Source organism: Aulostomus chinensis, chromosome 6 (assembly GCF_037954235.1).
Source record: "Aulostomus chinensis isolate RoL2024-O1b breed Wild chromosome 6, RoL_Achi_v1.0, whole genome shotgun sequence".
Lineage (NCBI taxonomy): Eukaryota > Metazoa > Chordata > Actinopteri > Syngnathiformes > Aulostomidae > Aulostomus > Aulostomus chinensis.
In genome coordinates this window covers 27178345-27193787 of record NC_141325.1, presented here as the reverse complement: position 1 = coordinate 27193787, position 15443 = coordinate 27178345, and the positions used below count along the sequence as shown (strand labels likewise).

At 42.4% G+C, this 15443-nt stretch overlaps 1 protein-coding gene across 1 annotated transcript in view; it reads left to right on the top strand.

Moving 5' to 3' along the window:
• The window catches only part of adgrd1 (adhesion G protein-coupled receptor D1), a 34001-nt gene that overhangs the window by 1452 nt on the left and 17106 nt on the right, over positions 1 to 15443 (top strand). Inside the window, exons 4-13 of the mRNA XM_086207293.1 lie at positions 553 to 675; positions 789 to 965; positions 2873 to 3130; positions 4674 to 4741; positions 6589 to 6738; positions 6889 to 6939; positions 7971 to 8094; positions 8393 to 8500; positions 10376 to 10451; positions 11235 to 11376. Coding sequence (XP_086063419.1) covers positions 553 to 675; positions 789 to 965; positions 2873 to 3130; positions 4674 to 4741; positions 6589 to 6738; positions 6889 to 6939; positions 7971 to 8094; positions 8393 to 8500; positions 10376 to 10451; positions 11235 to 11376 — 1277 coding nt within the window. The remainder of the gene's footprint in view (positions 1 to 552; positions 676 to 788; positions 966 to 2872; positions 3131 to 4673; positions 4742 to 6588; positions 6739 to 6888; positions 6940 to 7970; positions 8095 to 8392; positions 8501 to 10375; positions 10452 to 11234; positions 11377 to 15443) is intronic.

Below are 15443 nucleotides of genomic sequence, written 5' to 3'. Positions count from 1 at the left end.
CCTCAGCATCACTCTGTCTCATACCTGCGCACCACGTCCCTCCCATGGTCTGTCTTTCACTGTCTCCTCTGTTATGTGTCTATATAGGTGTGAATCACTGTGTTTCTCCGTTGTCTCTGTCCAGCTCTCAGAATCCACAACCACACTGTGCTCCCTTCCTCCCATAACTCTTCCTATGTGTATACCAATGACTCTGCCTACACTAACATTTCTGCAACCGTAGGTGAGGATCAATCACTGAAATTTCATCCGTGCATCACCCACTGCCCTCCGTAGTCCTTCGACACACACCCACGCTGAGTTTTCCACATCTTGCACCAGCAGAAATGAGGATTCCTTAGCTCCGACTGTGTATTGTGTTGATATTTCTAAGCCACGTGCTTAAAGCCTTTATTGGTTCTTGAGATTCAAAGAAATGACTAAATGGAACGATTCATCAGTGGCAAAATCAGTTCATGATTGCTTGAGGGATTTGACATCGTCAGAATTTGTAAACAACGGATCTCCTGTTCTGCTCTCAAAGCAAAACGATGTCCTTGATTTTGGCTGCAGATATTGTCGAAGGAATGGTCAACAAGGGCATCTTCCTGAACGGTGATAACGGTGGTACATTTCTCCACTTTGGAAACTACCAGAACTCTTGCATTAGTGACCCTACTTTGTGTGGCCCTGATGGTGAGTGCCTCTAAGACGTCAGACACGTTCCTGAACTGCAGTTACATATGATGCACAAAACATTTCTTGAACAATGCACTGGTGACTATACATTGTTACTCATCATCCTGCAGGGATCACCTTCTCCTTTTTTTGGAAAAACCACGAGGCTGAATCCCGTTTTGCTGTGGCCTCGGGGGGGAAAGTGATCTCTAACGGCTTCTCCGTCTACACCAATACCTTTGGAGGATACGTGGAGTTTTACACTCGAGGCAACAACCATAGATGGAAGGCCAACATCAGAGTTCCAGGTATTTTGACTTTTAAGTGTTTTCATTGAATTACCTTGATGAACTGAAACCAGATGCAGCTGCAGATAGTTGGCTTGGCAAGTTGAGGATACATTTCATAAATACATAACATACAATTATATTGCTATGTCATAAAATGTGGTCATTTCCTATCTAAAAGTAGATAATGTTGCCCAGATTTGATCTCAAGTTCAATGAAATGTGAACCATGGAAAAGGTCATTGTGTGACCAATAGTTTAAATTAAGTTAAAATCTGTATTCTAATGAGATCAAAAGATTTAGGAACCTGTTTTGACACTCAGAGGTAAAATACAGGTCCCTATTTTGCTATCAAATGAACTTTGCCATATTCTGCTTTTGCGTGATCGCTCAAAATTGTGTTTATAACTCAATTTTGAATTCAGTTTCAGAGGATCAAACGTCATCTGGTTCTCATGTCCGATTTTCAGGACGTAACGACTAAATCTATATCAGTTGTCTTGCTCAGGTTAGGAAAAGATTTAAGGTTAAAATCCTTGAGGTGTCCCATGACCAAAAATTATTATCAGTAAAGTCTGAAAGTGTCACAGGATACAAAGAGACTTTTCTTTAAACTGAAATAAATGAGATCTGGAATGTTGGGGCTGAGGTTCAAATCTTAACCACAAAGAAGGAAAAGTAGTTGTTTTGCTATTCTGGCAGAAATAATGTTCCAATAGTGAATGTTATCTTTTGACTCGATTAAATTCACAGAAAAATTGTAGATCCTTTTTCTCCGTGAAACGATACAAAGTTTTCTAGATCACAACAAACTCTGGTGGATGTATCATGATGAAGACACACGGAGAAAAATGAGCTTCGTAGCTGAGTTCAGTTCACCAGATTGTGGTCTCCAAAGCGTGAGTGCCAGTGTTTTTGCTGACACCCTAAATTATTCACCAGCATCACTGTAAAGTTTATTGTTTTAAGTGAAAATTGATGTTTTATCAGTGATTTTGACACAGAATTTCCATTCTTATGATTATTCACTTGTCACCATCATCAACTCTAAAGCCCAATTTCTCAAAAGTTTTTGGTCAGACCATTCATGTCCTCTGCTCTAAGTTACTGACTCCACTCAATGCTGATGCATTTTCCTTTTTGTTTGTTGTACTTCTGCATCCTTCTAGACCCAACAGGTGTTCCCATGTCATTCATACAGTCTAAGATGAGAAAACAATCTGTGGATCAATGGTTGATTGATTCATAATCCATCATATTGGTTATCCGTTCTTCTGCCTATTTGAAAACAAACTTTAAACAAAAAAAGTGGTTAATCAGCATTAGCGGCAACAGAAACACAAGTTGAGTCACTGAAACCACCAAAACCTCGAGAGACTCACAGAGACCAGGTGTAAACTGATAAGCAAAGTGGGTTTTGGAAGACTGGAATGAAACGAGAAAGCCACTGTTTCGTGCAAATCAATCTTGTAAGAAAAGGCTGTTTAATCGAGCGGAACGGTCCAGAGCTCAGCGGCCTTCTGTGCCTCAGTCGACCCAAAGTTGTCAAATTCCTCTCAGAATATAAAATGACCCAAAAGACATAATGTCCAAATACTGGTCATGAATGCAAAAGTGATTTGCCCATTTATTACAGTCCTCCTCTGACTGATTACTGCGGTCTCATCAAATTGGAGTCAGGGGCTCAGCAGGAGCTCTGGAGTTTTGGACAAGCATCCCAGGAGCCGAACCTCTCATGCGTCAGCAGATAGACAGCTCAACCCAGAAGCTTTGCTGATACATTTTAAGCTCAAACCACTGGGCTCATTTGGACTCGAAAAATGTTTTGTATTAAAGTAACAAATAAGAAGTCAGACTTGACAAACCTGCAGCGAGGGGCCCCCTGAGAGAAGATAAAACACATTCCGTCATTCGTGTTCTCTTTCAGCACCTTACTGGACACACATTCTCTTCACATGGAAGAAAGTGGATGGTCTGAAGGTCTACATCAACGGGACCTTTGTTGCTGATGACCAAACTGGCAGCGTCTCAGAAAATTATGGCGACCCCTACCCCGACCTTGTGATTGGAACAGGCAACGACAAGGCCTATGGTCATTATGTAACAGGGGCCTTTGATGAGTTTGTCATCTGGGAGCGTGCTCTTTCACCTACTGAGATCTTGCTCTACTACAATGCAGCTATAGGTAAGACACATTGGAAAGTGTTTCCTGTCATTCCAGGATATGGCCTGTTTGTTCTAACTGCTTTTTGTGATGGCATCACGTTAATTAAGAATGCGTTACTCTCACGAATACGACCTGATTTACGTGCTCTGGTCACGGCTTGCTTTACGTCATCTTGCCAGGACTTGCCGTTAAGTTGGTCACTATTTCACAACACAGTTTCTTTCTCAGTGTAGTCGCACTTATGCTGCTGCACTACTGTTGCAACACATTCAGTCATTTCCATTAACGGTTAGGGTAAGGGTTAGGACTATGGTTACAGTTTATCGTGACCGTATCATGTAAACTGCGTCATGCCCGCTGCACTCACATCAGGTCATATTCATGATGGCATCACGTTCTTAATTAATCTATCAGAACGTGATGCCATCATGAAAGGCCGTGAGCCTGGGCTGGTTCAAATGCGTCCTCCCTGCTGACTCTGCTTGGAGGAAGTAGGGGTTAAAAAGCAATTTCCGCCCTTGTACTCGCTGCATTCCACCCCCAGCATTCATGCATAACAACACAATATTAAACTGTACAAAGACGCCGCACCTCCCTGTCAAATACCTCTTAGCACAAAATACTTTCATGACCTTCCACATTACAAGTGCACATAGTTCTGCCTTATAAGTATTTATAAGTGTGCAGAGGCGTGTTGGGTTGCAGGGGGCAGATCATTTTGATTTAATGTGACATTATAGGACAAAACCCCCTGACTGTTATTGTTCTCTCACGATGAGCCTCCTTCAGTCAAAATAGTGCCATAAATGGACAAAACCTGTTGGCATCTTTTAGTCTTGAGAAATATCCGATTTTGCTGTGCAATCGTATCTGTTAACGAATGTCCGTCTGAGGAACCGTACCTTTCTAGCGTGAGTCATCTGTTGTGTGTGAAATGCTGATTCCTGGAGGTGTGAGCTGTTTCCTTCATTGAGCTCAAACCCATCACAACGTGTGAGACAGTAAATGCACACTGCCTTGATTTCACCGACTAAGCTGCTATAAAGCGTAATGTATTCCGCTGGCCATTAGCAGACTCAATGAGCTTGACTGTTATGGTAACAGAAAAATATTTGTACTTCTTCAGAGCACACATATAAAATGTTGCATTGAACCAAAGAAGAGCAGGAACAGTTGAGTTGGATGCCTCTTATGTGCATCCATATAAAGGCATCCTCTGGCAGCAAGTTAATGCCGTTTTTATGAAATGACAACAAAGACATAAAGTGTATCTTAGTTTTGCACAGAAGCTTGTGGCAGAATATTTTGTGGTTGATTATCCCACTTTTGTGAAGGTTGTAATCATTCTCCTTTCATGACTGGGTGAAGGCCAGCCTCATAAACTGTTAAAGCTGTGTGGTGATCAAATCCAGCTACATTGTCGAAGATGGCCTGGTACACTGCAGCAAATAACAAGAATGCCTCCTGAAAGGAAACATTTTAGCTTTTGGGCGAGCTAATATTTGATAGCATACATGTATAGGTCACAAGTAACATATCATAACATCATTGTCTTCTCTAGGTCAAGACATGGCTTCTACCACAGCACCAACTGTCTCCAGAGAACCCACTTTAACTACACCAACAGTCGTAAGTTTCCAAGTTCTTACTTTGCAGAGCTAAAATTCCATCACACACTTTTGAAACATTATTTGCTAGCGGCTGTAATGTAATGTTTGTTTGTTTTTTTTAACCCCAAAATTCCATCCATCCATTTTCTTCCGCTTATCCTGTTAAGGGTCGCAGGGGGGCTGGGGCCTATCCCAGCAGGGTCTCCCTGGACGGGTCACCAGCCCATGGCAGGGCCAACACATATAGACAGACAACCATTCACACTCACAGCCGCGGCAACAGTCAATTTAGGGTACCCAATCAGCCTCGTTCCCTTTTGCATGTCCTTGGATTGTGGGAGGAAGCTGGAGAGAACCCACGCAGGCACAGGGAGAACATGCAAACTCCACACAGAAAGATCCCGTGCTGGAGCCGGGACTTGAACCCAGAACCTTCTTGCTGTGAGGCGACATTGCTGACCTCTGCACCACCGTGCCACCCAAAATTCACCTTTTACAATGAACCAAAATACGCTACAGTGTTTTGATGAATACATTTTAAGGAATCTGCTCCATACCAGATGGAGAAACAACATATTTGCCAATAATATAATAACATAAAAGTAAAATATTAGGATAGGATTTAGAGAGGAAAGAAGTCATAATCTAAAAATGTTTATACAGCACCACCATCAGAGCAATTTGTTTATTTTTGTACATCCTGTAAGTAGCAAAGTCACAAATAATATAACAATAAATTTGGAACCCCTGTAGCCTTGCTGGCTAACTGGCTGTATTTGACATGAAAAGATGTAAGATGATATAAAAACCATGAGCTGCAGTTGCTCTATGCGTGATGATGCATGATGGCCTGATAGCTTTTATCATGCTGAGTTCAAACTTAACTTAACTTCAAACCAAATTATGTGATGATTGAACAAAAGTTGTTGAAGAAGAGAAAAAAACGCCACATTCAAAATGCTGGAAAATTTTAACCAGCAGAAATGGGTGTGGCCTATGTGTTGGAGTTCTGTCTACAACCAAGAACCCCAGGATGAAAACATTTTCATATATTATAGAAAGCAAAAGTAACAGTTAGAGCGCCACCATCAGGTCAACCGGTGTATTTTTTTTAGTTTTCTGGCTGTGGTTGTTTTTGGGTTTTTTGGGGGGGGTTGATGTTGTTGAAGTTTAGTTGCTGCTGTTTTTGTGTTTTGTTCACCACAGATACTTTTATTGCAGAATCATACAACCACTACTACTAGTACTACTACAACTAGTTTTCAGTAATAATAATAATAATAATAATAATAATAATGATAATTAGACAGACTTTCATGCTTGACCCCTAAGCCAGCCCTTGTTTTTTGTAACTGGTAGTAATGATAGTCCAAAACTGTATATCATATACATGTGATATGTTGTAAGACAACTATTACACTGTCAAGCCACCAGGTATTCATCGGAGGTTAAGAAATGTGCGCACAGATTTAGGGCTAATACCAGAACCAGATGAGGGTCTTGTGTTTTAAATGCAAATAGTTGATTTTTCTTTTTATTGAACCATTGTTTCATTTTATTGATAGAGGAGCTGGTGAGGATTATTGTTAGCACATGTGTATAGAGCTGCCTTGTTTATGAAAGGGCTTAGAGAAGTAGAAACAGATAAAGAATTAGAGAAGTAGAAACAGCTGCTCAACACCACAGAAAGGCTCCCTGTAGGGCATGAGGCTGGAAAAGAGTAACACTGTATCACTTGTCCAAGTATTCCCCCAAACTCAATCAGTTCGGTTCCATTAAACATCCTGTGTATGTTGGAACTCTGTGCTCCTTCGGAAACAATCTCCTGATAGTAAGCTTCATGTCATGCCTCTTGTGTTGTCTCAGAGGGCCATTGAAGTGAGTCCTCCTGTTGTCAGCAGCCAGTTTGAGGAGGTCCAAAGCTCCAAGGGCCCAGAATCCATTCCAGTGTTGGGCTTCCTAAAGGCACTGCCCAATAGGACCCTTCCTCACAACACTGCCAGCAACCTCACACAGGTCTCAGAACACAGTCCAACACACACACACACACACACACACACACACACACACACACACACACACACACGCACACACACACGCGCACACAATGCCCACCCTTGTGCACATGATGCAACAGTTCTATGATGTCCTTTTTCTTCTGCGCAGGCTTTTCTCAAAAGTGTGGAAGAAGTGCTGTCCTCTCCAGGGTTGCCAGAGGTAAATGAGTTCACATTGTTGTTGTGAAATGTTCAAACATGACATCATGTAACATATGCAATTCACTGAATACCTCAACCCAAGGCAGTTTGAGATACTGACGCTTTTGGCACCACACACAAGAAAGTCCCATACAGAGGTGTTCTTTGAAAAACACTGTATTGCTGCCTGTGATTTGCACTGTAACATGACACTGCCAATGAAAATGTGTTTCGTCTCGCACTCTGAGCAAAGCCCCATGCGCTGATACACAAACGCACCGTGGCCAGAGGACAGCTACTCGGTGTGTGCGGTTTCGATACATCGAGCTTTCGCTGCAAACATGCTTGTTTTTGCAGGAGAAGGTTAAGACAGATGTTGGCGCAGCAGATTGCGAAACTTGGACAGTCAATTCAGTAAATCCCCCGGAGATTACCTTCTCTCATCGGATTGATTACGAGTGTCAGAGTCTTTCACTCTTAATCACGTCTTCTTGGGAAAGATTTTTGTCTTTCACAGACAGCAGTGATCACATGACTTGCATGCATTTTTTAATTTGATTTATGACATTTGTACTATAATGTACTGTACATGCAATAATTTAATGTAATGCATGCAATATTTTTTAAGCCAAGCTACTTTTTTGCCATTATTATAGGTTTTGTTTGATTAAAGATGACAAGAGGTCAATATTTCCCAAGCGGGGCTATGTTAAAACAGCTATCATAACCCTCCCTCAAAATTCAGAGGATTTCTCATCCTTCACCTCAAGCGCTGCCACGTTGAGTGACGTCAAACCTACCTCCTGGACCTCCCAAAAACCTCCCACATGGAAATTCAGAGTACAACAGGCATTCAGTTTCTTCTCCCACCTCAGAGATTGGAACTTCCCCACCACCCAGTTACTCATCAACACGCTGTTATACACCTGTTTTATGAGTAGTACCCTCTGTGGGAAGTTGACTCAGTTTCTCAAGGGGACACAAAGCAATTCATTTACAAAGTAGTGATTGTGATTGAGCTCAACTGTCTGTTGGATCCTTGTTGAGCAGCAATCCACCCCTGTGGTCAGCGGCCTGATTGAGACCGTGGACAGAGTGATGGAACACATGGTGACTAACCTGGAGCCCAGCCCGAACTCCCTGGTCTCTCTGGGTGGAACATCATTTGTTGCAGGTCAGTATTGTTTCAACTCCCCAAAACGTGACTCACTTGTAGTTTAAGACGGAGGGACATGGAGCGTCCAGATTTCGTCATGAGTTTTCATACTCAGAGGACACGTGGGGGTCATACAAGCAGAGGTTATTGCCTCTCATGGGTGTGGGTTTTTTGCATAATATTTTGTTTACCACTACTCTTGTTTGTGTCTCTCACCCGAGGGGTTGCTGTGCATCTTTGATCCACCTCGGATAAAGCAGACTGGCCAGTTGCTTCAAGCTGTTTTTCTCACTTTTTCTAACCTCTGACCCAACAGATTACTCTCTGATGAAATTCCCTCAGAACTACAACCTGACGCATTACCGCTTTCCCACTCAGGGAAAGAACTACATCTCTGTACCAGGGGAGGCTTTCACCATGCAGTGTGAGTACCGTATTTCCTCATTGGAGGCGTATTTTTGTCTAAAAAGACGCAACTTCTGTAGGTGAATACCCCACATATGTCGTGCACGGATGCTGTCAGGAGAAGAATGTTGAGCAGTGAGCCTCTTGCTACAGGCTGGTAATTTACTATTCGAAGATTTAAGACTATTAACAAAGCATGGAGAGTAGAGCGGGAGAGCCATGAGAGCTTTTGTGTGGCTTTATGGTGTGCTGTAGAAATCCAGCTATGACTTTAATGTTGGCTGTTACTCTTTGATTCAAAACAGAAAGAATGAGAGAGAGCACTTTCCTCTGTCATTAAAAAGAATGGACTCACATAGAGGAGAGAAGGAGTGGAGTAATTATAGTGGGCATTAAAACTCTATTTGTTTGACTTTGTGCTCAGCTCAGTTTCCTCTGGCTCCACCTGGCTACTGGATGCACTGTTCTGCCCTACAAACACTGGAATAAGATATTTTATTAATTCATTGAAGGGCTATTATTAGAAATGATGTTAATGCCGACACATTCAAGCCAGGTTAACTCTGAGTACTTGGCTGTGTGAGATGCTCTGAGGGGATGGAGCGCTGCACATTTGTGTGTTAATATATCCCTTTTTTATCATTGTCTGGACAGGTTACTGGCAAGCTCTAGAAACAGCTTTGCTGCTGAAGGATAGAAATCTGCCATTTGTGTGGTGGTCAGTTGTTGGAGGCTGCTGCGTCAAAATAAATCAGTGTAAAATGTTCCATATTATGTCATCAGGAGAAGCTGTTCTCAATTGCGTTCGAATAAAACGTGCGTTTAAAACGAGCTTTTTATTTGCAGGGGGCCCGTCATTTGTTTTTCATCTGTCGTGACAGTTTATAACTCCAGTCTGGAGTCCAATAAATCATCACGTAAAGATTTTCTGCTTTGAGTGAAGTTTCAGCAATAAAACTCAATCAGTCATCAGAAAATCTCACCATGAACCGATCAGCGCAGTTCTCCTGCAGACTTCTCCATGATGATTTCAAACAAATGTTTCATGTCATAGCGTCAGTCCAGACTCCCTTTAGAAAATCAGTGATTTTACTGAGTCAGCATCCGACATGTGGAGATCAGCCTCTGAGGCTGCTGTCCATCCAGCAGGCACAGCAGTAAGACCTCCAGGACGACAGCAGTCAGCCGTTGCCAGCCTTTTATTGGGATCACTACAGAAAATTGCAGATGAGAAATTCACATGATTGTCACATTTACCACCCCTGTAACAAATTGCCCACATTTTCAAAAAAATCAACCAGCCCAGCAGAACAAGGTTATGACCTAGTCTCAACCTTGTTGGAAGTCTTCTTCCTTTGGGGACCTAAACATGCAAACTGGCCATCTAGCAATCTCTCGTGGGACTTCATGGGGGGCGTTTTGTTGAAATTATGTTTTTGGAAGGTTAAAACTCTCCTGCCACATACACTGTGGACATTTGTTTAACATTAACAAGCTTTTGTTGTTGCAGTCAAGGGTTGAAAGCCTTTGAACAGAGAGGAACAGGACCATTATGGATTTCCTCCAGTTTCATTGTTTATGTCGCAGGGCTGAGGTGGGGACCTGGCTGGATAATAGGTCAGATTAGAGGAGGGGGAGGGGTGTGTAGACCTCCTTCCCCACTGGTGAAGTCATGTAGAGGTTTCATAAGATTTCCCAACAACCACATGCTTTGCAGCCCTCTCCCTTTCACCATTGTGCGAGTATACAGCAGTGCTATTAGGCTGCCGGTGCCAGCGTGCAGCGGCGAGGCTACGTTAATTAACTTCCCTTCTTTGTGAGCATTTTAGCAGCGCTACATTACATTCCCAGCCCTCATGCCTTGTACATTCATATGTGTCCCGTCCCCCCTCAGGTCAAACCACCATCGTTGGCCTCTTCTACCACAACATGCACAGCTACTACAAAGAGATCAGCCCTGTCAAGACCAGGTAACCCAACAAAACACAAAGCAAGGTTACATAAAGTTTAAACATGAATGACCTTCGAACACACACACACACACACACACACACACACACACACACACACACACGCTCACACACAGAACCAAAAAAAAAAAAAACTAATTGCAGCCATTCCGATAACAAGAAAAAAAAATCAAGCTTTGTACTTCCTGTGAGGCAAATCAGTCCACTGACACAGAGGCGCCCCTGTTTCCTGAACGTCCGATGCCTGGGGCCAGGGTCTTATCTGTCCTCTCGCCTATCTCTCATCTCACCACTCAGCCTCCACCGACTGATACACCCTGCTATTAGCCCCTCCACCCTTATGCCAAACTGGCTCATCTCGAGGCCAGCCTGTTCTACTGATGTTTATTTCTACCAAACCTGAGTGATAAACAACCCGTTTTTTCACATTTCATGGACCCAAAAACAGCTTCACTTTCTAGCAACACATTTAGCCTTTGATTGGCTCTTCCAGTGTCCCTTTGCATGATGATAGAGAGGTGACGCTTGTATGATCCTGATGTCACATATTTGATGACCTTGAAAAACTATTGATGTCGTGCTGCTGGTTGCCAGTGTGATTAATTATATAGACAAAGTCCCACTTCAATGCTACTGCTCTGGGCAAGTGTGTAACACTTCTGTGTTGATGTTACCACCAGGTTATTTGTTACGATTGCTCTTTTCTCACAGTTTCTAAGTCTCCCTCTTTGTGTTTGTATCTGTGCCACTGTGTCACTCTGTGTCATTTGTTCTTCATTTTAGGATTCATGAAGCTGATGATTACAAGGATCATAAAATTGAGGTTGCAAGCTGCCTTATTTCTCTCAAAGTGGAGCCTTTACCGGCCCTGTCAGTCAACCTGTCCGGAGCACCGCTCATCAAGATCGTTCTCACTCACGTCCTGGTAAGACCTGATTTATATAATACACAGTTTGTTTGACTCAGGTCTTTGTGTGTCATTAACCTCCGGGTGAGTCAGTCATACTGGGAAAATAGAGCGCTTAAGTTTTCCAGTTGGCAGGCGCAGTTGTTGGGTGTGGGACCCCCACCTTATCAGAGGTTTGCCTGTGGCTACAGTAGCCGGATCCCCTCATATGAAATCTATCAGCTCTATTTTTGGTGCTCTCTTATGTAAGATGATGAGTGTCTGCGACTGGCGGAGGCTTGTTGCAGCTGGGCACTCATCAGCACAAAGACCTGTTTTGGTTTTCATTAGCCAGCTAAAACTTTCCCTCACAACCATGTGGCCTCCAGAACTGATTACGGATGTTTGAAGAAGTGCTTTGAAGGGAGCCATGACTTGCAGAGGGATGCGTAATGAAGATGAACAAACTTACATGTGTCTCTTGCTTCCCTGCAAAGTCAGAATTGTGGCGTGCGTTGACCCTCACAACTATATGATGATGTTTAGGATTGTTACTCCTGTTCTGAAGGCACCGAATTCATATTATTGCAATTAAGACAAATATAATTGTTCAAATCCTATAGCTGCTTCTATTGGCGTGAAGTGTTAATGGGGGGTTTCTCCTCTCCCTTGCAAGAGCGCAAATGAAAACCATGCAGCTACGCGTAACTATGGTAATGCTGGTTTGTTTGCCTTCATTTTCCTTGGTGAAACAAATGTTTATGCTGCAGTCATCTGGCGCGGGTCCTGTGACAATGATGAGTGCGTTTGTTTTTACAGACACCAAGGGAGAGGGATTATAACCTCCTTTGTTATGCTGGAGATGCTCTGCAGCTCTGATGTCTGTTAAGTCAAGGTGTTTCTATTTTGGTTGGATTGCCTTTCCTTGGGATGTAAGGATAAATCAGGTTTCATACATTCTTTCCTCTCTAGCCCATTTCAAATAAGCTGTGATTACGAACTCATATTGAGCAGGCCAGGACTTTTCAACTTAACTGCATTGCCCAGACGAGGATTTATATTTAGGAGCTGCACCATAATTGGCACACAGACTTTTTGGCCGTGAACAGAATTTATAACTGGTTTGCTATACAGACCTGTTGTTTGATTTAGTCAAAAAAAAAAAAAAAAAAAGCAACTACTTTTGGACTCCTAATGTTTTTGGCAGCTGATGGATACTTCCCTCCCTCGATTGGAGGCAGGGAGGGCCGCTCGCGCTGTATGTGGCAGACCTTTCACGTCATTGTTTATGTTGCACTTTATTGGCTGCGCAAGTTAAGCCTCAAAGATGTCCTCTCATGGCACCGGCTCAGAGGCCTCAAGTGAGTGAAATGCAGCCGACCTCTCCGTTAATCCTCGGAGAGAAGACAAGCACCCAGTGACTTCATTAAAACTTAGCAGGGAGACTGAAAGTGTCTGACACAGTCTCATATGTCTTTTCATGTCTCCATGGTGACATGTTCCATCTCTTGTACTGTTCTGTACTTTCATGGTTTCAGAACCAAATGCTATCCATTGTCTTTATCTGACACCTGTCTTGATAAAACTCATGGTATCACTGAATGATGGTGTCACCAGCCCTGCGTCTCGACTCACCGAAGCTCAAAGTCAGGAGGTCGGTGTCACAGTGACCTTGCACTCTTGATTGATACGTCAGATTGTTGTGCAGCACAGTGAGCTCATCCCATTCCCAGCTAACTCAGTCAGAGTCCCTGTGCCGCCATCACACGTACACCAAGTTTGATACCCAGAGAAAGTGTTATCAAAAAAAAAAAAAAATGCTGGAGGCCCACATGCTTTCTCACGCCATTCAGCTTCAGCGTTGATTGGACCTTGGCTCCACCGGTGATTTATCACCACTGTCTGCCTGCTTCAGATGGCCTTAGAAGAGTGGAGGGGAAGAAACAGGAGGGCGGGAGGCATGGAGGTCTGTAGTTAAACATTAATAAATGCTTGAAAACGCAGACGCCTCCTCCCTGTCCTCTTCCTCCGTTAAAGTGTCACACTGGTGGAATGAAATGAATGAATGGAAAGATTTATTTCAGGAGCAAAGTAGATTTATAGTGTCAACAGTGAGAGGATTTAAAATACAGATTTTGACAGGAGGGACTTTACAGGCTTGTAAAGCAGTGTGTTAGTTAGGTGCACTCATAAGAAGGGCCAAAGCAAAGGGGGACACGGGTCTCGGCCCTTTATCGTTTTGTTTGTATATGCTGGGAAAAGTTATTTGTTACTTCATTGTTATCCTGATGGCACTCAGTTGTATATGTCTGTAGCACCAGACAACAATAATGCTGTTAATCCTCTGACAAACTGCCTCTCCAGCATTGTACAGCAGATGAGGAATAGTTTCCTCAAATTAAACAAAGATAATACTATTGTTATTATTACTATTATTATCAATAATATTATTATTATTGTTATTAATATTATTTAATATTTTGACACATGGGCAGCGGAGGAAGAACAATGGGAGTGTCTGTTTATCATGTATTGGATTTTTCTTTTTCGTCGTGAAGAAGTCAAATGATGAGAGCAAATTTACGTTGAAGGTTAGGAGCATGATTATCACCTCTGGGAGCACAACACTTTTCATTTAAGTAATTAAAATACACGGCCTTAAAGAATTTCATCATAATATGCCCATACTTGTAGAAATTTTATATCCCAAGAAGGTCTTGTGGATCCCAGATCTAGAATGCAAGATTATTTTCTGAAACAATTTCACTTGGAAATCAAGAAATAAGGAGAAAATTCATCCGTGACATATCCTGAATTATCTTTTCTGCATATTTCATTGAAATCAGCACGTTTGTGTTTGAGATGTCCTGCAAATACACAGACTCATGTTGATTACGTGAATACTTTGGAAGAGATATTTTGTGCTGTTTTAAAAACTGGGTCATAAGTTTAGGCCTATGACAGCTAGAAGTTATGTGAGGAAAGAGTTCAGGGGTAGAGAGGAAAACTGGGTGGCTCTTATTTAGAAAGATGTCTAGACTCGGAGTTTTCCTAATTCTCGCAAAAAATAATGGCCTGATTGTTCAGCAACTTTGAACATAAACACTGAAAGGTTGTTTATCGCTTTTTGCTAGTCTCATAATCATAAGTCAACGCTGGTATCAGTCTTTTCTTACACAAGAATAACTGATCTTTATTGCCAGGCTTTTTATAACTCCCAGCACACGCCCAGCTGAAACCTTGTGGGCAAAGCCTCTTCTCCTCTTTCTCGTTCTCCGAACCGCTCACACCCATACGTACGCCAGCACACATACAAGCTGTGTAAGCCAACACACTGATCAATCACAGATGGAGGTCTGGCTGTTGCTGTTGCTCTCTTGCCAAAAGAGTTGGATTTTACAGTCCCTCTTTACAACTCCTCCCATTTTAGCTCCCCTTTTCTATCAGCACTCCATCCCTGCGACCACCACCTCTTACTAAGTGCTGCACGGCTCCGGTTACAACCCAGAGGAAAATAAAAAGCCCCAATTCCAGAATATTTCTCTGGACACCAATAAGGGTTAAAAAAGAGTTTTTCAAGTACCTGATTATCAAAACCTGTGGCTGTAAATCAACCTCTTTCACTAAACAGGATGGAAAATGACAGAAATAAGTAAGAAAAGAGGAAAAACACTGAATTGTTAAGTATGAAAGTTTTCTGTGACTGTCTGGGATAAAAATGTTGCAAATGTAATTCAGGGGGAGTTTTATTCATTACCTTTTGTATCCAGCATCTATCTATAGGGTTTGCAGATGAGCACAAGACCACACTGACCTGACACTCAAAGTTCCAACCCTCGACTTATACATGAACACATATTTAAGATATACAGGAACCTACAACAGCCCAGCTTGTAATTACATTTTAATGCCATTATCTTGAAATGAAGCTGGAAATAATGATAATGGTTTGATTTATCTAGTTCTGTGAGGAAACTGCCTAATATACCAAGAATGAACCCATTATTTTGGGGGGCAGAACTGTTTAAAGTAGCAAAAAGTAGCCTTTTTTTTGTGTGCCTTTTTTAAAATTGGGTTTGGCTTAGTTTCCCTCTGCAGGCTGTTTG